Genomic DNA, 27,077 nt, shown 5'->3' with positions numbered 1-27,077 from the left:
GACTTTGCTGCCCTGGGTTTAGAGATATGCTCAACCTCGTTTGACCAATCAGAGTTGACTATTGTGGTTTAAATTAATTAAAACTGTTAATAGTTAATACTTTTCTTTCAGTATAATTTGTATTAATACATTTGTTAAAGAGATTCTGATGCTGAAAGCACAAATATTTTAATTCTGAAAAGACACCATACATGACCCTAATAATCTCAGCTAAGCATTTAAACAGTATTTACACCATAGAATAGCTCAATATAACTGCAAATATTAAATTAATGCTTTGCACCAAAGTCCCATGAACATCTCTGCCGACAACAAGGGTTTTTTATCCTAATGGACAAATGACCCAAAAGCAGATTTCCAGTAGCCCTTCATTCAAGCCATAGATTAATGAAAGAGTAAACGAATTTAATGTATTTCATTTAATTATCTTGTGTAGACGATTTTCTCTAATTGCTTTTTAAACCAGGGAGGCCGAGATGATACCATTTTGCCTCGTTTAATGAAGGCATTTGGGAGACTGTTTGCTGCAGTAGACTACCTCAGGTGACTTCTCTATTGCCTCAAATCCGATCGACGAAGTTACCACTTGCGCCTAATTTCTCAAATTACTTTTCCACTTAAGGAGCTTCATTTTCTCCTGTCCCCACCCCCCACTGTCATTAAACCAGAACCCACCGAAATAAAGCTGATTTGATGGCTACGTCCAAACAATTTAGGTTTTATCCTAATATCTGTCTCGCAGGAAATTTGGCGGAAGGTCGGATTACCAACTTTAATTACTACAGGAGAATCTCCTCACGTTAGTCTGCCTGGGCGAAAGTGTGCATGCAGGGCACACGTGTCATTCAGGGTGTCAGGCGCATATGAACCTCTTCTCCAGCAGAAACTGTGAGACTCGTGCCAAGCCACAAGTTTTAATATCTAAACATGCCTACAGTGACCTCTCTATATTCTGTAACTCATTCATTTATAGGCTAATGAAATGTCTGGTACATTAAGTGAAATCGAGATAAAAACATGCAACAAGTAGAGGAGAAAATCCTCTACATAGATTACACAAGAGATATTTATTGATTTATGTAGAAGACAGCATAAACCAAGCGTAGGATACTGGGATTGAATATATCGATAAAGTAGTATTTTATTAATTGTTTGCTCAAACGTACTTGCAACGTATATTGTGTTAAACTCTGCTGAGCGTATTAGAACATCCAAAACAGCCATATATACAGTTATTAGAAATGTTTTGGTGAACTTTGAAATTACTCGCTTTTTTGTGGCATCACGTCAATCAATTCTCCCTCTTTAAGTGCTTACCTTCAAGAGGTGCAATCAGTAGATATTTCTAGAGACAAAGTCACTGTGCTGGAGTCTTCAAGTATATAGGTGATGATGGATTGCCCTGTGTGACAGTGTTTTTTCTCCAGAATGATGATTTCTTGTTGCACAACCTGTTTGTAAATGTTTAGACGTCCCTCATAAAATGATCCTACATTTTGTTTAAGATACCAAAGCTAATGTGATATTTGAATAAATGTCTACCTTTAAATACCGCTCTCAATGTACCGTAAAAACTACTCACGGAATTCATGCAAACTTGACCGATATCACACTACGAAATAGTCTTAATGTAGATGTACTGTATTAGCATACAGTTATAGACCATTATATGTTTATACATGCAAAGTGAAATGAAAAAAAAAATCCATGCCAGTTTCTGCGTTTGTTAAAATAGTTTATTTACAAACATGAAAGAAACCACAATTGTCAAACAGAAAAATACATGTAAACCCACATTTTGCGTCTACATAACAAGCAACTTGCCTGTCTGTCCGTGGGCCTACTGTCTAAGTGAAATCTGCCATCTAGAGCGAAAAAAACTACTTAGGACCAATTCAAATAGAGGGAAGAAAATCCTTATCGGATTTAAGGGAAAATTGGTGGCAATTAATCCTTTGGGATTGAAAAAGGGAAACGCCTCCTCTTAGTTGACATCCCTTGCATTGAATCTGATTGGACGCTGAAGTGATGCGGGCTGTAGATAAATTGTCCCGCTCATGTGCTCTGTTGCCTCATCCGTTTGAGCTTTAGCAGAAATAGAAAGTAAGATTTACAGATGACGACCATGACGGGACGAGAGGATGCAGCGGACGAAAAACATAAAGTCAAGATTTTAACCCCATCTTTTGGAATCGACAAAGCACGACTCAATGGCTCAGGATTTAGATCTAAGGGTTTTGCCATCACAGACCTGCTGGGTCTCGATTCGGATCTCCAGCCGCATCAGTCGGGGCACGGTGGTGGCGGCCACAGTGACAGTCCGAACCCGGGGATAGGAGGGTTCTCTTTCGCCGGAGGCTCCTTGCCGCTTGGTTTGGGGTTCCTTTGCAGTTTGGCGGCTCAGCAGCCACCTGGGGCTCCGTGTTTCCTACCAAGTCATTTACCTCTACTTCAATCCAGGACGGAAAGCCACTACATGCAAAATTTGGAGCAGCAGAGAGACGCTTATTCTGGTAGTTATCCTATTGAAAATATACGTGCTTTAGTTTATCTTGGTCAGTTTACCTACAAGGAACTGTCCACTGTAGCCATGATTATAGCGGTGCTGAAGATGTTCGCTAATAGCTCAAACATTTAGTCAGCACACAAAATGATAAGCATTTTACTTTTTTACAGAAAAATAGCCTACAAATCTATGTCTAGAGTCGTTATCATACATTTGTTTGTGAGAAAAAATTAGGTTTAAATGTTAAATTATTTTTATTTAAGTAGACTACATTTTAATTAAGTAAATAATACAAGCAGCATTCCAAAGCTCAAGTACGTAATGTGAAGTACTTTAAGATCTAAACGAGTAACCTAACCTACTGAATACAAAGTGCAAAATTGTTATTTAAATAATTTCTTTTTTTTTTCTGTCAGATGACGATTGCCTCTCTGGGGATAGAAACGATGGCAAAAATTCAAACTCTCAAAAAAGGAAGAAAAGGAGGCACAGGTATGCTTGCTTCACTTTTCAGTTTGGACCAATAACCGACATGTGACCAATGTGTTGAAATGAAATTCGATGCAGCTTTTACCGATCAGGGTTTTTATTGGGATTCTTTTGACTTGTAGGACCGTATTCACCTCTCATCAACTGGAGGAGCTAGAGAAGGCTTTCCAGGAAGCGCATTATCCAGATGTTTACGCACGGGAAATGTTGGCGATGAAGACAGAATTACCAGAGGACAGGATACAGGTAATTGCCCGAAATCACGTCTGACATAAAAACTGCGCCAGCAACATCAAGCAAGATTATCAATCCTTCAATCCCCGGACGGCTTTTAAAATATATATGGTGTGTGTTTGAAACAGGTGTGGTTCCAAAACCGTCGCGCCAAGTGGAGGAAGAGGGAGAAGTGCTGGGGGCGCAGTAGCGTTATGGCGGAGTACGGCCTCTATGGTGCCATGGTCCGCCACTCCATCCCCTTACCGGAATCGATCATCAACTCCGCCAAAAGCGGCATGATGGGCTCGTGCGCTCCCTGGCTTCTAGGTGAGCCAGCAGGTTGTTCACCCTATTAATAATTTTGACTCAAATATGTATTTAATTGTGAATACATAGTTGAGACGTCTGGTGAAAAGTACATTAAATATAACATCTAAAAACTTTAATAAATAACTCAGAAAGTAAATATTTCTTTATGGTTTCAAATAGAATATTTTGCTACACGTTCACGGTGAAATAACAGTGTACTTTCGCTTTTGACGCAGGAATGCACAAGAAGTCGTTGGAAATTACCAAGAAGTCGCCCGGCACTCCCGAATCCACTCACTCGGACTCGTACAGCGAAGAAGCAAAGGGAAAGGACAGCGACATTTCCTGGTCAAACAGGGCCAGTGCAACGGACGACATGGAGGACATGGCAATTGACCTATCCAGCACTTCCAAGCAGGAAAAGAAAAGCACTTTGAAATCGTCGCCGCAGATTAATCCAACGAACAGCGATTCCGACACCGAAAGTTAAATATTCCTCTTATTTAATGAATGAATACGGACTATGTCACGAGGAACTATATCAACTTGAAGACTAATTTATTCAATCTCTGGGCAACTTGCCCACCATCTTTTTAGAGATGTATTTGTCTTTTGTTTTTTTAATTGTGATTGTTTAAGTCTCTTTGTTTGAAATATGAGAGTTTAATGTTTATTTTATTGTTCTTGTTCATTTTTATTTCAAGCATTAGTACTTAAGAAGCCACACTGGGTTTTTCAATGGTGGTGAGGGCACTATTGAATCCACAGTTTTGATTTAGCCTCTCAAAGTTCCCTTTATTTTGATCATTTCAATATTGGCTCAGTTGTTTCAGTTAAGTAATTAGACTACCCTTGCGATTGAAATACATGGTGAAAATTGGGGGTGTAGTCATATTGCCACCTGTTTTATTGTGTTGTGTTGTCAATGTTTGGGGTACACACCTGGGACCTTCAATACACAAAGGCTTCTTCATGAGCCCCAAATCTAAAGCACTTTAATTGTGTTGATGCTGAATGTCATGTAAAATTCTCAAGAGAAAGATGTACTATCAACAGGATCAGCGTGGACAAATAAAAGATATTCTATGCATTTTGTTGTGCATGTATATTAATACATAGAAACAGTTCTACAGTAACCATTCATCTATTTAACACTGTTACCTCTTCCACTTGATGAATTACGCTACCTAATAGATGGGTGATTAGAGTAGAAGAGAGATAAAGAGTTGGATTTTGCAAATCAGGCTGAGTACTTGTGATGACAAAAAACGAATTGGACAAACTGCCTGTAAAATTCAGCAGCCCCCTAGAGGAATCGTCCTTAGAGATTATTTTTTATTTTATTATTTATTTATGTGGGTTTTAAGTGAAGAAAGCAAGACATCTCTTCCAACCATGCTTGTGTCTTCAAGGAAAACATCTTTTTTTTTTTTACAGAATTGAGAAGGCACAGTGCCAAAAACTGACGTCACGAGCAATAGGGTCATTTCATGACCTATGCTGTCAGGCTACGTAAGACACTAATGCAGGATTTAGCTTGAACTCATTCAGCATTGTTGATGTTTTAAAAGCATTGTGTGCCCACACAGACTATTTCAAGGGCATCCGGAAACAGCATTTAGAGCATTTAACAGCACATAATTGACATCCCTTTTCATGTTATGGACATTAGGGATGATCTAGTCCGCATGCATCGCTGGGCTGGTCAGAGATGAAAGACACGAAAGTCAGAATGTCTGTCTTTCCGAGGGGAAAACTAAACCCTCTTTAGATGACTCTGCCTCCATGTTTCTGCAGACGAATGACAGAGGGGGTGTAATGTATACCCATATGACCCATCGCACCCTTAAGAGGTGCTTAGAGACCCCCTTTTCAGTCTCTCAAGAAGGAAGAGCTACCTTAACACCTCATGACCCAATATCATCACCAGCAAATAAGACAGACCCCCCCCAAGTTTTAAACTGTTTCAAGTTCTGAGCATAAAGGCTTTTTTTTGTCTAACAGAATGATTCATAGAAAGGATGTTTTTCTTGCATAGCACAATTAGACTGTTTACACATTACTGTGTAATTTATCCGAAAGCGGTGATGTCTTCATCATTTTGAAAAGACAATGACATTGATTGCTCTTATATTTCATTTCATCATCAGTGGTACATCGGAAAGTATAATGCAGGAACATTCCTCTTCAAATTTAACCTTTTCAATTTGATAGTCTCCGTTAAAACAATGTGTTTCAACCTCAGTGACTTCTATTGTTTACCAGAGAGAATGCTGTTGTTGACAGGTCACGTAGAGCCATTAGCCACATTGCCCTGAGCCCCATAAGCCCCATTGTGGTGGCTTTAGCAGCTATTAAATATACTAACTGCCATGGTTGCTGCCCCAGTTAGGTTATGGTCCTTAAGATACACATTAATATGTAGTTTTGTTATTTCTGATGTGGAGGTTAATCTTTAAAACCCTCCTCACATAATCACGTATAATTCCCACTTAATGGTCCACAAATCACATTATTGCCCCTGCCCCCTAGTTTGTTTATTGTGCCTTAATGCCCCCGTGCATTTAATCTCGTTTTGTTTTGAAATGACAATGTTGACTGCATCTCTTGTGCATACTTACTTAGTTAGACAATATAGCCTCTTGTAATGTAATTCCTAATATGGTACGGTTATTTCAACATTGGTGACACTACTATTGATAACAGAGTCTCCAGTGATAACATAAATACAACAACCGAATGTCATAATGCAGATAAAAGGGCTTGCCCTATAATGACATGACATGCATGACATGAATCTAACACATGACCTATAAACGCTGAGATGACACTCAACTGATTTACATGTTCTATACACTATACATAATCAAACACGTGAGTTTGCTAAATATAATGCCAACCAAACACACAAATGCAAGTGTGTAGTCATGTGTAACTATACTGAATGTATGGACAGGAACAAGTACAAATACAAATACAAATACAAATACACACACACACACACACACACACACACACAGACACACAGACACACACACACACACACATCCCCAACTGCGCACAAACATGCAAATGCACATATATATGCGCTGCATTTCTTTTTTAATATCGGGTATATTTTCAGTTTAAGTAAAATAATATATCAGACCCTTACATTTAGGGCTGAATGTACGAGCACGGAAAACATTTGTATTGTCGCTGAAGGTAACAAGACAGACGGTGATCTTACTACTAGCTCGTAGACGTACTATAGATAAAATAATATGTTATTGTTTTTACTATGGATAAAAGAAAAACAGATTAGGACGAGGAGGCCGAAAATACAGACTAGTGGGATTAAAGCCACTTCACACAGACTGAAGGGTATTAATCTATTAAAATGTCATCAATCACAATACACCCACCAAATCCTTCAGCCACTTTCATACCCCACTACCTCCCCCCTTAACTAAATGACAATTATATGATGGCACCATTGTAAAGCATTGTTAGCAAATAAAAGAGCAAATAATCAGGTGTATTGCTAAATCCTCCAGGGAAAACAATATTGAATAACCTTATTTGCATGGGCGATGCAATGTAATGTCATTTAAAACAGAATTAAATTATAATCTTAGGGCTGTTTTTTTTTTCTGTCTCTGCTGCACAGATCTGAATTTGTTGTGACATACCAGTTATCTATTTGCTTAGGAAATTAAATTGGAAAAGCGTATATCTCCTGTTTGGTAAATTAAAAGAAAATGATTTAACTTATAATATTGCAATGTAATAATATATCATTATCTTCCTCAGTAAGGAGATACTTTCCCTAACTTAGATGTGATTCAAGGAGGCCCATAAACATGTTGATGAAATGTATTAATTAAATTCATTAAAACAAATATGAGACAATGAATCATTTCAGATGCAATGGGAATAGGCACACTATACGAATTTATGAAACGTGTCTTCTCCTCTGTCAGGGATCACGTGTCAACAAGACGAAACGAAAGTACAGTACATATGTTTGTCCACTAGGCGACAGCACTGTTGTGCTATAAAGGATTTTGGAAAGTAATACACGCGCCACATATATTTGGCTTTTTATTGAGCTTGAGCAACAGGTTCTATATTGTTTTTTTTTATGTCTTTTTATTTTTTCAGATTATTTACAACCATATTTTAAGTCAATAAAGTGAAAACGACTAATTAAATTAAACTTCAAATACACTAGGCTATTGCACTGCTTTTGTGTAGGGTGTCAAAACTTTATAGCCTGCTCTACACTGCTTGAGAAAGAAGAACTAAACAGCCCATGCATAATTGGACACTCATAACCTTATTTGCCGAAACATCACTACAATAGTAATGATAGGTACATGCCTTTTATACTGTTATGCTAGCTGAAGTTAGGTTGTTCAAAAGAAAAGTATATGATACGCCTTAAGTTTAAGATAAGGACTGCACAACAACGATGGCTTCATGCAAGATTTTCCGCCTTTCTTACGCAACATAATTAGTCAGACTCGAGTTGGTGAAGATACAAATGAGGATGTCCAATTGATCCTGGTCTCTGATAACTTTCGCTTACTTATCCCTGCCTTCCTCTCCGTTATAGGCTACAACCTGGGGAAACTTGAGAACGCAAACCAGACAGCGGTCTCAACATTAAAGACGGAATATGGCCGCACATAGGAGTCGCACAAGTTTTTTATCTCTCGTTAACAGAGGGACTGTATCATTCAGAAAAGACTGTTACCAAAGACATGTCCTGGTTCCGTCCGGAAAAACTATTGTGCACTTTAGAAGAACAATATCGAGTACAGGCGCTAAGAACAAGGAGTTTACTGCCGCATTTAAGCTCAGAGCTCGCTGGTCGCTCATACGCAGAATTGTACGAGCTGTCAGTGAAAAATTCAGAGACATTTTGGGGATCAATCGCAACAGAGAGGTTGACATGGACCAGACCATTCGACCGGGTGAAGGATTGTGATATTTCGAAAGGAAGTATCAACTGGTTTCTTGGAGGGCAACTAAACGTCTCTGGTAATACATGCATTCATACCAGTTGTTACTAACCCGATTATGTAATCACGATTCGAGCCAAAACCCCACACCCTAACCGTTATTTAATGCACCCCACCATGGCCACCATGTATGTTTAAGTGTACAGATTCCACTACAATTGTAGACGTCACAGGACAGATGTACCTTCTATTAGCAGACAGTGCAACATGCTGGGACATTTTCACCAACGTATTACAATTGTATCGATTCACTGTTTAAAGAGACAAAGACACTGTCTGTTATCACGGCTGATGTGTTCACCATGTGCCTCTTTGGTCGGCAGTGAACTGTTTGGATGTGCATGTTGCAAGTCATCCCGATAAGATCGCCCTGGTGTGGGAGAGAGATGAGCCGGGCACAGAGGTTAAAGTGACCTACAGGTAAACGAGTGCAGTCAGAAGACCAACTGAAATCCACTGCTTGCAACAAATGAAACATAAATACATGTCAAATTGATCTAATGCATCGTGTAGGGTTATTATTATGCAGTCATCCAGGATCTTTGCTTTGCAAGTCAAATAGTATTTGCATGGTCTGCTGAGGCAGAGTGTTCATTGTTTACATGTTCATCAAGGTTGGAAACCAACCCAGCTGACAAAGAATACATTGAACAGAATCATATGTCTCTTTAGCATAGAAGGTTGTTTTCGGTATATGTAGGGTTCTAATCTTTGTTTAGGGGCAGAATGGTAACTTGTCAGGGCACAACTTTCAGGTCGATGTCAGTGTGTTACTGTGTGTGATGCGTCCATAGTGCTGGGAGACAAAAAGGGGTTAACTTTTATAGTACTTAAGAACTTCCTGTTTCAGAGTGCAAACAGGATACTTGGGGCTCTGCCACAGATAGTTGAATCCACACTGCATCTTGCACTGGGAATGGTATTATAAGTGTGTAAGCACATAACAGCTGGAAACTGAAAGCATGGTGAAGAAAAAAAAAGTGTAGGGTCTCACGAGGACAAACTCGATATTAATTTATGTACATCTAAAATAGACTTATATCTGAGGTCTGTAGCAGTTTCACATGCAAGTCTTGCAGAGGAGTGTTATTATTTTATTTAAAATTGAAACTTCCATGAACTACACTCCTGATTTCTCCTCAGGGAGCTGTTGGAGACTACATGCCGGTTGGCCAACACTCTGAAAAGCCATGGGCTTCAGAAGGGGGACCGAGTGGCCATCTACATGCCTGTGTCGCCCGTGGCGGTGGCCGCCATGCTGGCCTGTGCGCGCATCGGTGCAGTGCACACTGTGGTGTTCGCTGGGTTCAGCTCAGAGGCTTTGGCAGGGAGGATCCAAGACGGTGAGTTGCGTGTGTGTATGTGTGTGTGTGTGTGTGTAAGTGTGTGTTTGTGTGTGTGTGTGTGTGTGTGTATGTGTGTGTAAGTGTGTGTGTGTGTAAGTGTGTATGTGTGTGTGTAAGTGTGTGTGTGTGTGTGTGTGTGTGTGTGTGTGTGTGTGTGTAAGTGTGTGTGTGTGTGTGTGTGTAATGTGTGTGTGTGTGTGTACACCTGCATTGAGTCATCACCCCCTTCAGTCTCAGTACAGCAGGTTTGACAGCATGTGAATGAGCAGATGAGTGAACCACATCATGAACAGTGAAAGGAAAGTTGGTTACTCACAGAAAACAGGAAATAATGATTCAACACGCACAGCAATCGATAGGGACATTCTGCTGAATGTGTCAACTGTTGTGAAATGATGGGATTACTGAATTTCGTCATAGTTACTACACAATGAGGTTAAGGGTTGTCATAGTTACTACACAATGAAGATAAGGGTTATCAAGGTTTTCAAACTCCATTTTAGCAAACAACTAAGACTTCCTTTTACCTCAACATTTAGTGTAGAATGTAGAATGTAGAAACCACATCTACAAGTCACTGCCTGTTTGTGAGAGGATTATGGTTATGGCCCAAAGCGACTTACAAAACATAACACGCATACAAAAAACATTACACAAAATAATTTAAAATACAAATTTAAACCAATAACAACAGCAACAACAACAACAACAACAACAACAATAATTATAATGATTACAGTAATTCCAAATATCAAAACTGTTATTACAGTATATCTATAAAGTATAAACATAGATGATGTTTTAAATGTTTTTAAATGCTTTTAAATGAGATGTACTCCATGTCTCTCTCTGCACCTCTACAGTTACCAGTGCAGTTCACTCTCCCGCTCACCTTGAGAGGGGGTTATAAGTGTTGCATGTGTCAACACCGCGCACACTTCAGAGAATTTCATGCCAAGCGGTGATAAAAGCGGCTCTGGTTTGTTTTGGACATACGTACACATAGCACTTGTGCCTGAAAATGAAAACCTGACGTCAGCAGACCTATTCATAGTGACATAGAGACTGCACTCCAAAGACGTACAAGCCAGTAGAGGGAGGGTCATAGAGTCGGGCTCAGGGCAGAGGGAGGGTCATAGAGTGGGGCTCAGGGCAGAGTTATCTGGCTGTACAGTTTGTACGGGTACAGTGCAGTCTTGCGTAACACTTTCCATGCAGGGGAATGGGGTGGGGTTCAAAGTTCATCATAGAAAGGCACATAACTTTCAAAATCAGAAGAAATCCATTGGGATTGATATCCATTGGGATTGACTGGCAGCCACTGCTATGGCTGGACATCACATGTTAGATTTAAAAGTACACTATGACAGGGGCACTTCCAGGGTTCTTTAAATGAGGTGGGGGGAACAAACACTTATGGGGGGGGAACAAACACTTATGGGGGGGGGGGGGGGGACAAACACTTATGGGGGGGGGGGGAAACAAACACTTATGGGGGGGGGGGACAAACACTTATGGGGGGGGACAAACACTTATGGGGGGGGACAAACACTTATGGGGGGGGGACAAACACTTATGGGGGGGAACAAACACTTATGGGGGGGGGGGGGGGGGTACAAAAACTGATGGGGGGTATATAGCGTTGAAAATTGGCTCACAAATCATTGGGCACAACTTTCAGGCTCTTGTGCAGTGACCTGAGACCAACAACTACTGTAGACTACATACCTGAGACCTACTAAATAAAAAACCTCACATTAACAGGCATTCATTATTAATTCAACTTGTTTATTTTCAGCACAAACATTGCAGTGTGTGTTTGTGCGAGTGTGTGTGTGTTCTCTGTAGTCCATGTTCTGAGCTTGAAATCTGTGCCTGTTCATGTGGGTTAACTGTAACACCGTCACGCATGTAGGCTATGCTCTGTGTTTTTTTGTGCTGGCTACTTAATAGTCCAATAAACTCGTCCATATCCAGATTGGCAGTGAATTGGGGCAGTGAATCGGGGCAGCAATTAGCAGCGCCCCGATCTAGTGGCATTTGGCATTGTCAGATTGACAGTACTCTAGCCCAGTGCCATTGGGGGAGGGGTGGTAGTGGACCAGGGGGGCTAATCATATTTCTTTGGGGGGGGAGGCGCTCCATGATTACAAACACAAAATGTATTTGTGGTTAAACATGACTAAGTGCCCCTGCCCTTGATGTAGGGTTAACCCCATTGCAATATATAATATGTGCTATCATAGAATTGATCAATTTAGTCACATTAGTCATATTTGGTTGCATAATATTGCTCACTACTTATGTGGTTATTGTGTGGAGTTAGTTGCTGGACAGTTTGAGAAAAAAGGGAAATTAATTGAGCTTTTCTGGGGGCCCAACGGGGCACTAACAGGCGTACTCCCCTTTAGACCACTTTCATGTGAGGGTCACTCTAAATTAAGCACGCAGTAAGAGTATGCACGTGTAGAAGAATTTGGAGACCATTTTAAGCATGTCACGGAAAACATTCCCTGGATGCCGAGCGCTCACTCATTCTCCACCCGGTTCCCTGTCCTCCTCAGCCCAGTGCAAGGCCGTGGTCACGTGCAACCAGGGGGTGAGGGGCGGCCGCGTCATCAGCCTGAAGCCCACTGTGGATGCGGCGGTGAAGAGCTGCCCGTCTGTCCAACATGTGTTTGTAGCGCAGAGGACCACCAACACAGTCCCTATGGGGAAACTGGACATTCCACTTGAGGAGGTACAGTAAATCTCTAGGGTTACTCGAGTGCACTGGTGAGAGGCCTCTGGGAAAAGTGACTGAACGTGCTCAAGGACTACTCAAAGACTATACTGAACCACAGACAAAAGTCAGCCGTGGACTTTGGCTTATTCTTTGGGAATCTGAACCCTAAGGGTCCTTGAGTGAACACAGTTTAAAATGATAATGCTCCCGTTTCTTGACTGCCGGTTCAACTCCATGTTTGGTTCCGGTAGCTAAAACAGTGGGGTAAAGGTTCTAAGAAGGTCACTAGGGGGAAAATAAACATATTCATTCATTCATTCATTCATTCATTTGTAGTACTGGGGTGGGTTTTCAATAACAGTGTCTCTCAGTTGTTTTACGGAGACTAGAAAAGTATACCTTATTAAAGTTGTTCACTTTAGGTGTTTCCCAAACCATCTTTTAAGTGTTCTCCCAAAGAGAAACCTTCCTACATATACCTTAAGAGGCTGAATCCATGCTTCCTCTAAGAGAAACCTTCTTCAATATACCTTAAGAGGCTGAATCCATGCTTCTGGCATCAATCAATTATTCACATAAGTTTGAGTATGCATGAGATGATATGATGGGCATGACCCAGATTGGAGTGGAGAAAATCAACAAGAAGTATATGCAAGTTAAAAAAAGTTCCCAAATAAGGACATCTGTAGCTAGGGATTTTTGTTAGCAAGGGATTAAAAATGAACGGCTAATTATTCTATTTAATGAAGCCCATAATGTAATGCAACACATATGTTGGTCTTACATCGCTGCCAGTGTAGATGTCCAGACACTAACACAACATTTTTGGCCTCTAAAAAGTTTGTTTTTCAGAAAACTCTGTTAAGGTATACCTAAGGGTGGTCCACCCCAACCTTACGAAAGTATCTCTTAGAGAAGGTATACCTTGGCTGAGGATGTTCTGGGAAACGCCTTGAAACGTGAAACGTACAGCTCAAGGCATAAGTTACAATTGACGTAGCATTAAGAAGGCGTTGGGAAACCCACGCTTATATATGTGCTTTGGGTCAAGGTATCTGCTAGATGGTAACAAACGCAACTTGTCTAAAACCAACCACTCAATTGTCGTCTCTCATATTACGGCGCCAATTTCATTTTCAGGCTATGGCCAAGGAGTCGGCCGAGTGTCCGCCGGAGCCAATGGGGAGCGAGGACACTCTCTTCATGCTGTACACCTCAGGCAGCACTGGGAAGCCCAAGGGGATCGTCCACACACAGGCCGGCTACCTCCTCTATGCAGCCCTCACTCACCAGGTGGGGACAGGTTCTCCTTGAGAGCCGGTTCTTTGTCTTCTAGAGTTATTTGTTTACTTGGGCAGGCTTCAGCCAGATGGTCTCCACGTATATAATTGATATAAACATGCGGTGGTATGTCATCAGCATTTTCGTTTCCAGTCGTAAACATGTTTGTATTTACATGAGCGTGTATGACATGCAAAGTGTGTTGCTTTTGCAAAACTGGCGTGTGTTTTTTTTTTTTTTTCACAGTCCTGCAAAGATTGTATCACTGTGTTGTGTGATGCAATAACTAGAAGAAAGATACGAGACATATTTTGATCTGTTTGGAATTACCAGATCATAACACACAGATTAAGCGATAAACTATTGTGTACAACCGGAGCATTTTCAGAGGATTGCCCCTGCCAGCCTTATGTTCCCCCTCAGTAGTGAGAAACCTTGCTCATCATCCACGCAACATACGGGAACAGATTTTGGGCCTCTGCGAAACAGAATTAGCCTGTTTTTGTGACACACTGCAACATCTGTCTTCTCTCCGGGGCAGGAGGGTGTTGGAGCATGGGGGGGGGGGGGGGTTGTCAGGAACAAAGCTGTTTATAATGACTGTCAGACAACACGGCATAGATGAATCCGCACGAGATGTGCTGCTAATTTCTAAGTAGCTTACCGGCTCAGAGGCACACAAACAGACATTAGCTTTCCGTCCTCATCCTGTCCCCTTGGCACTCCGCACGTTTGGAATCGAATAACAAACAAAGCTGCTTTATTCTGCATCACCCCTGGAAACACTCTGGGTTCCTTGGCATGAGGCCAGGCGAACCTGTGGTGTTTTGTTAGCACTTGCTAATAGAGCCACGTACGCAGCAAGATTCACCGTGGGGATGCATGAGCCGGCTTCCGCTCATGAACCGACCCGGGGCTTTCATATCCTCGGCCCAAACTGTGACATGAATTCATCTGGTTTATTTGGCAATGCTGGCTTGGTGTACTATACAAATGCCACACTGAAAGTAATTTCATTCAGAGCTTATTAATTGCTGATTTGTATTAGCATGCTTCCGTTAGCTGTGTAATCTCGAAAGCAATATGAGCATCATGCTCCCAATATGACCACCGCTCTAATCTCACCCAGGTCCTTTCTCTTTGCAGTATGTGTTTGACTATCGAGCAGGCGATGTGTTCGGCTGCATGGCGGATATCGGCTGGGTGACGGGCCACAGCTACGTGGTGTACGGACCTCTGTGCAACGGCGCAACCACTGTGCTGTTTGAGAGCACGCCTGTGTACCCAGACCCAGGTGAGATATCAGGGCAGGCTGAGTCAACACGGCTTTTGTGAACGTCTCAAAAGAGCCTCGTGTTCTATCGTCCAGAGAGGATCGTTCCTCGGTTCCATGTAAACATCCCATATATCATAACCGAATAGCTCGTATCTAGTATTACCCTCTCCATGGCTCTGAGCGGGAACATTTACTGCATTAGTTCATTATTATTGAAGAGGTATGACATCATTATCAGAGGTCACCTTCATCAAGTCCTCGTTCACACAGAGAGTGAAAGTTGGCCATGTTGTCTGTTGGTTGTCAGTGCTGCTTTAAGTGGTATCAGGGCTGATGAATGAATGAATGAATGAATGAATGCTGTGGGGTCAGATAGTGGCCCTGATAGTCAGATAGGGGCCCCTTCATCTTTAGGCCCTTATCTGGGGCTCAGTGTCTTTTTCAACCTCAAGATTCATAAAACACCTCATAAAAGACATGACCTCCAATATGTTGCTCAATAACTGAATCACTTTATGGGAGAATACTGAGATTTTTTGGTCAAAGACTACAGTGACTATATATGTTATCAGTATTGTTACGTATGCTGGTGTGGTCATATATGTCTCATTCATTACAGTAAGTAGATTTTAGCCACAGCAGAAGACCTAACTTTAAAAATGACCTGAATGGGTTGATGTTTTCATTACACCATCTGCTGTGACTTTCTTTGTTTAGAACACCTTTTTAGTGCAGATGAGATGTATTAATGGCTTGCTATTAGTGATGCTGTACATTAATTACTTGTTAATATGATCACCTTTTATGATGTGGCTACAGCAGCCACTTCCTATTGTCATTAAACAGTACACTTAGATGGTGTCCTTTACACTATACCGAATCCATAATTTCTAAAAGTATGCATTGGTATTATATCATATCATTGATAGTCCTTCACTGTTAATAATAATATTAAACGATGTATGTAATTAGTGTTGATTGCCTTTTCTCCCTGTCATAGGGCGCTATTGGGAGACTGTGCAGCGTCTGGGGATAAATCAGTTCTACGGCGCCCCCACGGCCATCCGCCTGCTGCTGAAGTACGACGAGAGCTGGGTGAAGAAGTACGACCGCTCCTCTCTGAAAACCCTCGGCTCAGGTTAGGGAAAACAGGAAGTGTTACTTCAGCTCACATTTGGACATTGCACCCTCTCTTTCTAAATGACACTGCAGCTACTGTTTATCACCCTTATGAAATTATACAGAGGGACATTTGGACAACATTTAGTGTCCAAAGAGTGTCTGTTTCTGTGCCAGAGACTTACAAATCAAAAGATCATTTCAAAACAAACGACTCTGTTCAGGTTAATGAGTTACCCAAGACAAGGTCTCTGATCTTAGGTTCACCTCGACATGGAAGGAGCTTTAATGAGTCTGTGCTCACTGGGTTTAACAGCGAGAGGGCAGATTCAGTACCAGGGCAACTGGAGCACATCTTAATTAGAGTGTGTTTTGTGAACTCAAAGCTGGCCAAGGATTTTTTTGGCCAGCAGTGGAGCCAACAGTGTGCTCCTTAAATACCAAACAGTGGACAATCTACTCAACCAGTGAATTCAGATCCAATTACTTTGATTGAAAGAACTGCATTTACAAATGCAAATACAATAGAAAATAGTGGAAAGGAATTGTTCAGCTTTGAAACTACAAGCCACTGGAACTACTTCCAGATTGTTCATTCACCTTGTACTTAAAAACATCTCTACTCTCAGAACTAGATTTGTATATAACACAAACAGTAGAAAAGAACATGTACTGTATAAGAGCACATTCACAAGGACCTCTTTTTGGTGTATGCCCAGTGATATGTGTACTTTTGTTGCTGTCGTTTGTAGTCGGCGAGCCCATCAACCATGAGGCCTGGGACTGGTTCTACAACGTGGTGGGCGATGGCCGATGCCCCCTGGTGGACACGTGGTGGCAGACGGGTGAAGATTTATGCTCACTTACGATTTCTCGATGACTTCTATTGTTACTCGTATTATATTATTTATCACTAGTACTTTTGAGTGAGCTGGTGTCAGTCTGATTGTGGAATTCTCTAGGATTACTCCTAATGCACTAGAGTTTTCCTATCGTACCTCTGCATGAGTTTTCCTATCGTACCTCTGCATGGGTTTCCCCATGGTACCTCTGCTCTCTATTTTCTGGAGTGCTTCTCAAAAGTGCCGCTCCATCACATCACTGGCTGACAAAAAGGCATAAAAACGCAGGCGGTTGTAAGTACAAAGAGCAGATGGTATCTTCTCTTAAGCTCTCAGACAAATGATTCATGAATTCATAATCAACACAAGCACATGATGCTCGGAGGCAGAAGACAATACGAGGGGCAAACGAGTGTGGGTGATCTCGGAGAAAGCGTGCCATTTCTAGCCCTACTTCATCTGTCGTGGTGCTTTCCGTGTCGTGTTAACGACACGCATTAAGTACGTCTGATACTGTTTGTCCGTGGCTCGGCTCTAATTTGCGATTAGCACGTGGAACATCTGCATCCTCTATTGAAGATGAGTTAAAATAATCCCCCCCCCAGCAACCCCCCCGCCCATGCTCACTCACTCGTCTTGGCCACGCCTCTAGCAGTGGGGAGGTTCTTGAGGGTACTCCGAGCCGCAGGGAATTGGGGAGGTCGTGGCCTAATTCCTCGAAAAGCACTTTCGGGCGATTTCTCCCTAAACACACTCAGCAGCTGGTCTTGGCCTAGGCTGTGTCACGTTTTAGGGAGCCAAAAGATCAGTTTTTGCCCAAGTTATTATACTTAACTGTTGTATGTATTTCACTACTATATACTATTTATTCAGTCTCAAGTGATGAAATTATAGAATGCCTTATAGTCAAGTGAAATTAAGTCATACAATTTGTATATTAAAGTTTTATATTATACATAATAATTAAAACTGTTGTAAATCACCAGTTCAGCTCCCAGAAACAACTTGCTTTCTCTCACGATGCAGATTAGATTAGCTGCTATCATACTCTTTAGCCTCTTACTGTCCAATGCGCAGTGGCGTCCCTATGGTATGTTGGTGTCAAGGATAATGGTTTTCCAAAGTATGATGTAATATGGCAAAGTGTTTCTGCACATAGACAAAACCAGTGACATTATATCTTTCTTTCTTTGCCCAACTCTTCCTCCCTCCTCTCTATGTCTTCATCTCCTTTCATCCACTCAGAGACGGGTGGTGTGTGCATCGCCCCTCGCCCGGCTGAGGAGGGAGCCGAGATCCGGCCTGCCATGGCGATGAGACCTTTCTTTGGCATAGAGCCCGCCCTGATGGGGGAGAAGGTGACATTCCTCCGAATTCTATTGCCCCTTTTCAGAATAACCTCCCCATACATTTCTGTTGCCAACAACTTGCCAAGACTCTCACATGCCAGTTCAGCCTCTCCTGTAGTCACCAGTTGTGATCACTTAAAATTACAAAACCTTATTATAGCTCTAAAAGTTAATGATTGCCTGAACATACTCTGTGAAAGCTTGAAATAACTCTTCTGAACTCCTCTAACAGAACCCCATGATGTGTGTTGCAAACCCAAAATGCTCAAGGATGGGAGTTGTTTGTATTGTTTCCTCCCCCTACCCACACCCCCACCCCCCTAACTGAATAGAAGGGTGAATAATGCGTTTAGAGAGGGGCTGACCCAGAGGAGGTGTGCGTGAGATGAGGCTCAATAAGGGTGGGGGGATGGGGATGGGGATGATGGTGGGATGGGGGTGATGACTATTGTGTGGTGGGGGGTTAGGGGGGGGTTGGTTAGAGTTAAGGATACTTTATTAAACTGGGACAGATAATCAGTGAATAATAATCCACCTCCTGAAGTGACTTATGAGGAGAATGCCACCCATATGTTGGCCCGTGCCAACTGCTCTGTGGGGTGAGGGTGTGAGCCGAATGAGGGGCAGAAGTGAGGGTTTTGGGGGATTAGTTCACCCCGGCAGACTGGGTCAGATGTCTAACCCTGGAGGCCTGTCTGGTGGCTCACAGAACACTTATGTGATATTATTTATAGATGATATTTATATGATACGTGTATTCTAAAGTTGAGTCAGGTGTATATATATATATATATGTTGTAGATGAATGATATACTCTCAGACTGATAACTTTGCATTTAATAACACCTGAGGTATATTTTAAAGTATTGCAGACTAAAGCTGAAGGATCATCTTGTTGATGTCTGGCAGCAAGAGTCATCATTGCTCCACTAAGATATTTGTCGGTTGCAAATTGACCTGATTTTGTTACCGCAAGATGGCTGATTGGTTAATTAAAACTAAAGGACAATTAGGGAAATTAGTGATTAGTGCATACGTAATGAGTTGCATGTCTCGTCTGTGACAGCCCTGATTTAATCGTTTCATGTCTAAAAGCACCGAGTGCACCCATGCGTTGCACCCTTATCCACTCAGCATTACATTCTACAGGTAGCTGAAAATTAGCATCATGAATGCTAATCCACAGAATCCACAGCAAACATTTTGCAGCAAAAACAAAAAAAAAAAATATACTGACATTATACTTTGCAATAATGTTTTATGTCCAAATGGCTGTGTCTATGTCATATATCTGTGATCACTTCCCAGAACTGTTCCTGAAGAATGTCACTGGTACTTTGAACCGAGAGTTCACAGCAGCCATAAAACCATAATAATACCTGTCTGAGCTCTGGCCAGCTAACAATGGGAGAGCCCTGCTCTAAACTGCCCTTCAGTTAGAGGGATAAGACTTCAGGTTATTTTCTCACCTTTCTCACTACTGCAGGATTGTCCGTTTAAGTCTTGATCTGCTGTGGCCAGAATGCCTCGTTCAGTTGACTGACTTCTTGGGATTGACCTACGCTGACATCTGCGCCGGACCCCCTCCCTCCCCCAAGTCCTCTTTCACTTTGCAATTAAAACGGGCCTCTACGCTTTTCCCCCGATTACCAGATTTAGACAGCTTTGAGGGTGTTGTGGTCACTGTACCCTTTTCACTCTTTGACCTCACGCAGGCTGTTGCGCTCTGGCTCCCGCCAAGGCTTCGGGTCCCACCGCGTAGTGTCCAAAGTCGCCTTCCATTTTAATCTCAACTCTTTTAATGACGTGTTATTAAACACACCCAGGTCATGTGCTGTAGACCTGCCACATTAATACTACACTGTTATAAATAATGATAATAATAATAATAATAATACTGTTAAATAATGACATCGTATTAACTCTGAATCACCACCAGCTCTGTGGTTTTGCAGTGTCTTTTTATTGCTGCTGAGCCATCCAATAATATCCTTTTGTAACAGGGACAGAAAATAATAGGAAATGACGTCACTGGAGCACTTTGTGTTAGTCAGCCTTGGCCTGGAATGGCCAGAACCATATTTGGAGACCATGAAAGATTTGTGGATGCATACTTCAAACCATATCCTGGTGAGTGGATTGGGTCTTATCTTTTTGGCAGACTTCTTGCTTTGTAAACAAAAAAGAAAATGAAATATTTGGTCTGTGTGTGTGTGTGTCTGTGTGTGTGTGTGTGTGTGTGTGTGTGTGTGTGTGTGTGTGTGTGTGTGTGTGTGTGTGTGTGGTGTGTGTGTGTGTGTGTGTGTGTGTGTGTGTTGTGTGTGTGTGTGTGTGTGTGTGTGTCTGTGTGTGTGTGTTGTTTGCGTTGTGTGTGTGTGTGTGTCTGTGTGTCTGTGTGTCTGTGTGTGTGTGTGTGTGTGTGTGTGTGTGTGTCTGTGTGTCTGTGTGTGTGTCTGTGTGTCTGTGTGTCTGTGTGTGTGTGTGATATCACTCTCTAGGTTATTACTTCACGGGCGACGGAGCCTACCGGTCTGCAGAGGGGTACTATCAGATCACAGGACGCATGGATGACGTTATCAACATCAGTGGCCACCGCTTGGGCACGGCCGAGATAGAGGACGCCCTGGTGAGCTTACACACATGTGTGTGATATGTGTGTGTGCTGTGAGGCCGCTATCAATGACACTTGTGTTTTTGTGTTTTTTTGTGCCATAAAAGGATGAACATCCCAGAAGTCCCTGAATCTGCCGTCATCGGTATTGCACATGATCTCAAGGGAGAGGGTAAGGACTCAATAATACACAATAACCTGCAGTGACATACTGTATATCTGATCTGATCACACATGTGTATTGTAGTGATTCCTAAACATGTTTGATAAAATATGTACACAGGGCTCACGCACATGAACTGTCACATGCCTTTTGTAGAACTCTACAGTGGATACGGGATGTTTTAATAAAGATACTGCTTAGTCTGTTGACCTTGTGACACAGCCTTTGTCATTATCTCCTGGAAACTCTGAACTGAACTTTTTTCATGGGGTTGTTGAGTTTCTGAGCCTAACAAACAGCAGCAACGTGTTATCAGCCATCCTCAGCCACTCAGTTATAGTCTATCAGTTGTAGTCATTACTGTGGTGAATGATTGAACTCTCCTACTCCAACAAGCCCTAATTGGGCATTAATATTGATAAATAATTTACACATGAAAGATATTAAGAGCACAGGGACAATATTTTCTTATCCCGTATGCATACAATGACATTTACACTGGTCCTTGGCCTTATTCCTGCTGAATCTTTGGCTATTTGGCACCACCTTGTGGCAAAAGGGATGCATAGCAGTTATACCCCTGCAAAACCTTTCATTCCTTCGTTAGCATTATTTTAATCATTTTCATCATCACAGTTAATCACAGTTAATCAGAAATCCTAATTGATCTAGGTGTAACATTAAGCTGTCAAAAATGACAAATATATTTTCAAAACATAATAGTTTTTTGTTTTCTATAACTATTCTTTCTTCCAAAATGAACATTCTGTCTCTAATTTCTCCCCCCTCTGTAAACAGTGCCTTTTGCTTTTGTGGTCGTGAAAGAGAGTGATGGCCTGGACCAGTCAGCTGTTATTAAACAACTGAGAAACCTAGTGGCCACTAAGATAGCCAAATATGCCATTCCTGATCACTTTTTGGTAAGAATGTTAATTACTTTACTAAAGCTGTACTATGTGAATTAAGTAAGAGACCAGTGGATTCAAGCAGTTCTACCAGTTGCAAATCAGACGTGCTTGATATTAAATGTATTACCTACCCGCCAACAGATAGTGAAAAGACTGCCTAAGACCCGTTCGGGTAAGATAATGAGACGCATCCTTCGGAAGATTGCCATGGAGGAAACGGACACCCTGGGTGACGTGTCCACTCTGGATGACCCCACAGTTGTCAAGGAGATTATAGAAGCCCATGTACAGTATAAGAGCCAGCTATCCCAGAAGAAATGAGGGAACGGGTAAAGAGAATGAAATTACTTGTGCACAATTTTTGCCATATTAGTTATTTTAGCTGAATAAAATCGATTCCACACATCAATTCCAACAGCAACTCTCATACCACCAGTCCTAAATTGTGAGGATAAGAGGGTAGCATGTGTTTTCACTAATTAGCATACTTAGCCTTTATGTATTTGAATTGACCTCATTATTGCTTTGCTTATAATCCCTATGAATCTCTATGCAGTAATCCAGACATTTTAAAAAGTGTAACAATTCTTTGAGTGCCTTAATGTTTTTTATGAACACATTCCGAGTAATCATGACCTTAGTGGATCTAAAATGATATGATAGTAGGCCTACTCTATAAACTTGAATAAGGATTTTGACTCTGGATCAACTATAATATTTGTACTCTATGAATTTTCGCAGTTTTACATAATATGAATAATGATTAATCTAAAACTCTAATTCTACACTTGATGTTTGGGACAATGGAACACTTTTTCACAGAAAACAATGTTTGTCTTTCATTTTCTGTTTTCGCGCACACTCCCCTTGTCACAGTTTTTCTATGTTTTCTATGTGCCTTATAATGTTCTGTATTGTTAAAGTATTAAAATAAATCTCGCATCTATTTCAAGTGTAGATCTATTTTTGTCAATGGCATAATTGTCACATGCCTCCATCTCAACAGGGGGCAGTATACCCTGGAAAAGGAAAGCAAAACTTCCGGTTCCAATTTTTTCGGAAATTCTCTGATACAAACAAACCACACACATGAAGTTCAGTATCTGAACAATATTCAGACTAGGGGAAATTGGTTAAGAAATGTCAGATCATGGCGCTTTTCGAACAGCGTTAGCCGCCGTTATACAAGTATTTGTTGAGGCAGCTGTTACTGAAATAAGTAGGTATGTCGATGGAATCGTTACTCTGACATGCAAAGAGATGCCTTGCAGAGAGGCCAAAAAAGATGCAGGTCATTTATCTGAAGCGGAGACGGACAATGAGAAATACACAGTGAGTAACCTTTGCCTCTATTCGACATGCCTCAGTCTCTATATAAGCGCACGTGTTTTATGTCAGCGTTATACAAACTACCGTAACTTAAAACTTACCTCAACCTTGTTTGAGGATGATGGAAAACAACAGGGAACTTACTGCAATATAGAGGGAGATCCTACATAATGACCAAATCCCACGCCTGGTCTGCTAGTGAAGTAATGTCCATGTGAATGAATCAGGATGTGGAGCAGTGAGACGGAAATGCGCGCAGCCGTTCCTCGTATTGTTACTTTTTTTTTGCATCTATCAACAGATGTTCCTGTCCGCAATTTTGGGGAGGCTATCCAGAGATGCCATGGATAAAATCGTCACTCTAATGCAGGAGGTGTCTGCCACGCTACAGTTAGAAATCAAGGACTATCAGATCAAATATGAAGCCCTGCATTCAAAGATTCTGTCACTGGAGAGCAAACCTGGAGATGCAACAGGCTGCCGTGAAGAACTAGATGGAAACAGACCTACTTTCAAATCCTGCCTCTCTGTTGGGATCCAAGCTGGAGATACTGTTAATGGACTTTCATTGGGTAGGTTCATTTAACTTCTTGACTTTCCGTGTGGAAAGATGACGTTCCGTTTTTTTAACAGACATTCCCACATTTGTGGTTGATGCATTATTTTTTCATTTTTAGCTAACATGAACTACCTAATAGCTGAACTGTCAACAGGAAAAAATAACAAATGGCAAAATTCTGCCTATGTTAATGCCAACTGACACTGTGATCAGCATCAACTCTAAAACCAATACATGAGTGAACCTTAATGATATATGCATTTTGTTTCAGTTACATGCCAGAGAGTATCTAGTGAGGAAGGCCAGGTGGGTGTTTTAGACACAGTAAGTTTAAATCAGTGACTTGTTTCTATTTTCCCACCAAACTGCTCTTCTTCTCAACCCATAACTCTCCTTGATATTATATAACACGCTATTGGCTGCCTTTAAAGTGGATTACCGGTATATGAACAAGAAGGAAAATAAAAATGGGTGACATTGTCATCTTCTTCCGTCAGTTTTCAGGTAACGTGAAAACCACAGAGCTGCCAGATGAAAACAACACCAAGCATCGGATCGATGGTATGTTGGTTCTTGTGTCAGCCTACTTTGCAGACTACAAGAACAAGAATTGGGCCCTGTAAAAAGCCTGGGATAACCAATACTGTGTTTTTGCAATTCCACAGAGTCTAGGACCAACACTGCAGAAGTTGTTCCTGATTCCCTTGAAAGTACTGCAAATGAGCTGGACGGCCCTCCGTCTCTGAACTGCAGGAGCCAGCGTTCACGAGGCCGCGGAAGGGTCCGGAAGTCATACTCCGTTCAACCGGCACAGGGTTTCAGCTGCAGTCACTGCGGGAAGGCGTTTAGCAAGCAGAGCAATCTGAAAGCCCACCAGGTGGTCCACACGGGCGAGAAGCCCTTCAAGTGCAAACAGTGTGGGAAGGGCTTCACCGCCCGGTGCAGTCTCAACGTCCATCAGCTCACTGTGCACAAGGGGGAGCGGCGATTCAAGTGCGCCTACTGTGGGAAGATCTTTGGCACGCAGTCTCACCTCAAAGAACACCAGGTGGTTTTCGAGGGGGAGAGCACTTCGAGCTGCACCGTGTGCGGGGTCAGTTTCCCAGCCAAATGCAGCCTGAAGCTCCACTGGAAGACTGATCACAGAGGAGAGAGACGCTTCGGGTGCAGACTGTGTGGGATGGTCTTCCCCAAGGTGAAGGAGTTGCGCACCCACCAGGTCGTTCACACGGGGAAGAGGCCGCACAGCTGCGTTACATGCGCCAAGAGCTTCACCGCGCGCCGCAGCTTGAACGTCCACATGCTTACCGTTCACAAAGGAGAAAAGCCATTTAGATGCGACGTTTGTGGGAATTGTTTTAGCCAAAAGAGTGGGCTCAAATCCCACCAGAGGGTACACACGGGCGAGAAGCCGTACACCTGCGAGAAGTGTGGCAGGAGTTTCAGCATGAAAAGCGCCTTCAACACACACCAAAGGGTTCACACGGCGGAGAAAGCCTTCAGCTGCGAGATCTGCGGCAAGTGTTTCAGCATCGGCCCCAACCTGGTCCGCCACCAGCTGATCCACACGGGCGTGAAGGCCTACAGCTGCGACGTGTGCCAGAGGGGCTTCACGCAGTCCAGCCACCTGCAGGTGCACCGCCGCATCCACACGGGCGAGAAGGGCTTCATCTGCGACACGTGCGGCAAGAGCTACAACCAGCTGCACTCGCTCAAGGTCCACCAGCGCATCCACAGCGGCGAGAAGCCCTACGCGTGCCCCACCTGTGCCAAGAGCTTCCGCTCGGCCAACTACCTCAAGCGGCACCAGCTGACCCACGCCGCCGAGCGGCCGTACGCCTGCGAGGAGTGCGGCAAGCAGTTCCACGCCAGCGGCACGCTCAAGGCCCACTGGCAGGTGCACCGGGGCGCCAAACCGTTCGTGTGCGAGGTCTGCGGCCAGAGCTACAGCTCGCTGAGCTACTTCACCGCGCACCGGCTGGTGCACAGCGAGGGCAAGCCGTTCAGCTGCGGCCTGTGCGCCAAGACCTTCACCAAGCAGAGCAGCCTGGACCTGCACCAGCGCGTGCACACCGGCGAGAAGCCGCACAGCTGCGACGTCTGCGGCAAGAGCTTCAGCGTGGCGCAGAACCTCAACCGGCACATGAGGGTGCACACCGGGGAGAAGCCGTTCTCTTGTGCCCAGTGCGGGAAGAGCTTCAGCCAGGCCAACAACCTGAAGGTCCACCTGCAGGTCCACACGGGCGAGAGACGCTTCGGCTGTGACCGGTGCGGAAAGAGCTTCTCCTCACAAAGGAGCCTGTCGCACCACAAGTGTGTTGGTGACGTAAAGGAGGATTTTGTTTACCTGCAGTAGGATTTTGGAACGATTACGTTGAAATCGCCGTTTTCTTGTTTTTTCGGTGGTGCGGCTGATGTTTGCGTATTACACACTCTTGACTGGCGATAATGGGGTATTATAGACATGAGATTGTAAACAACAGCCATTTTTTTTATCACAAAGTATTTTTGTTTGTATTTAAAGATGATAAGACAATCAAGTACATGTTAAGACTCCATATTGGATGAATAATTAAAAAAAGTAAAATGTAAGACTACTCTTATGGTTCAGGTTCTTCGACTGTTTGCAAAGAAATCTATGCGAATGTATTTTCCGAATAGACTATTAAACACACACACACACACAGAACACACACACACACACACACACACACACACACAGAACACTCACACACACACTCACACACATACACACACACATACACACACACACTCACACACACAGAACACACACACACTCACACACATACACACACACACTCACAGAGAACACTTAAACACAGGCTGCTGAGATCTTGGACTACAACTAGGCAGCCTGGAAGCAGTTCGCAGAAAGGACGGGGCCGGTGGAGATCAGCTACATACTGAAGAACCCCGTCAAGCAGAAGCCTTTCGGAAAAAAAAGAAAAAACTCAGCACAGGCTGTGACTCTAGATCTGGCCATCTGTGACCGTCAGCCATCAACAGTTATTTAATAATATGA

General features: G+C 42.7%; 3 protein-coding genes across 5 annotated transcripts; all 3 read left to right on the top strand.

Moving 5' to 3' along the window:
* The first annotated feature begins 2,077 nt into the window (after positions 1–2,077).
* On the top strand, positions 2,078–4,610 carry vsx1 (visual system homeobox 1 homolog, chx10-like). 2 transcript variants are annotated; one of them, XM_031579052.1, is made up of 5 exons: positions 2,078–2,513; positions 2,923–2,998; positions 3,118–3,241; positions 3,358–3,538; positions 3,757–4,610. In XM_031579052.1, the coding sequence occupies exons 1-5, from the start codon at positions 2,117–2,119 to the stop codon at positions 4,008–4,010; spliced, it is 1,032 nt and encodes a 343-aa protein (XP_031434912.1). In that variant the 5' UTR covers positions 2,078–2,116; the 3' UTR covers positions 4,011–4,610. The 2 variants fall into 2 exon arrangements, with proteins under 2 accessions (XP_031434912.1, XP_031434911.1); XM_031579051.1 differs by having other exon boundaries at positions 3,358–3,550.
* Positions 4,611–7,649: 3,039 nt separating this feature from the next.
* Positions 7,650–23,092, top strand: acss1 (acyl-CoA synthetase short chain family member 1). The gene is given in 15 exon segments (XM_012827556.3): positions 7,650–8,545; positions 8,850–8,946; positions 9,670–9,869; positions 12,437–12,612; positions 13,738–13,890; positions 15,025–15,172; positions 16,155–16,292; positions 17,026–17,118; positions 18,361–18,473; positions 20,468–20,594; positions 20,963–21,090; positions 21,183–21,191; positions 21,193–21,247; positions 22,037–22,158; positions 22,288–23,092. Coding segments are annotated over 15 exon segments (2,019 nt in total). The 5' UTR covers positions 7,650–8,265; the 3' UTR covers positions 22,468–23,092.
* Positions 23,093–23,118: 26 nt separating this feature from the next.
* Positions 23,119–26,749, top strand: LOC105900291 (zinc finger protein 260-like). Of its 2 annotated transcripts, none has more exons than XM_031578869.2 (5): positions 23,119–23,478; positions 23,777–24,047; positions 24,306–24,340; positions 24,532–24,595; positions 24,700–26,749. In XM_031578869.2, the coding sequence occupies exons 1-5, from the start codon at positions 23,287–23,289 to the stop codon at positions 26,388–26,390; spliced, it is 2,253 nt and encodes a 750-aa protein (XP_031434729.1). In that variant the 5' UTR covers positions 23,119–23,286; the 3' UTR covers positions 26,391–26,749. The 2 variants fall into 2 exon arrangements, with proteins under 2 accessions (XP_031434729.1, XP_012683007.2); XM_012827553.3 differs by having other exon boundaries at positions 23,120–23,478; positions 24,306–24,358.
* Positions 26,750–27,077: the final 328 nt, after the last annotated feature.

The sequence above is a fragment of the Clupea harengus genome, chromosome 13, assembly GCF_900700415.2.
Source record: "Clupea harengus chromosome 13, Ch_v2.0.2, whole genome shotgun sequence".
Classification (NCBI taxonomy): domain Eukaryota; kingdom Metazoa; phylum Chordata; class Actinopteri; order Clupeiformes; family Clupeidae; genus Clupea; species Clupea harengus.
The sequence above is the reverse complement of the archived record's forward strand: the minus strand, read 5'-3'. Positions and strand labels throughout refer to the sequence as shown.

Coding starts and splice junctions, on each gene's coding strand:
- vsx1 (XM_031579051.1), top strand. CDS start 2,117: ATGACGACCATGACGGGACGAGAGGATGCAGCGGACGAAAAACATAAA. Junction 2,514..2,922: donor GCAGAGAGACGCTTATTCTG/GTAGTTATCCTA, acceptor TTTTTCTGTCAG/ATGACGATTGCCTCTCTGGG. Junction 2,999..3,117: donor AGGAAGAAAAGGAGGCACAG/GTATGCTTGCTT, acceptor TTTGACTTGTAG/GACCGTATTCACCTCTCATC.
- LOC105900291 (XM_012827553.3), top strand. CDS start 23,287: ATGTCAGATCATGGCGCTTTTCGAACAGCGTTAGCCGCCGTTATACAA. Junction 24,048..24,305: donor TGTTAATGGACTTTCATTGG/GTAGGTTCATTT, acceptor ATTTTGTTTCAG/TTACATGCCAGAGAGTATCT. Junction 24,359..24,531: donor AGGTGGGTGTTTTAGACACA/GTAAGTTTAAAT, acceptor TTCTTCCGTCAG/TTTTCAGGTAACGTGAAAAC.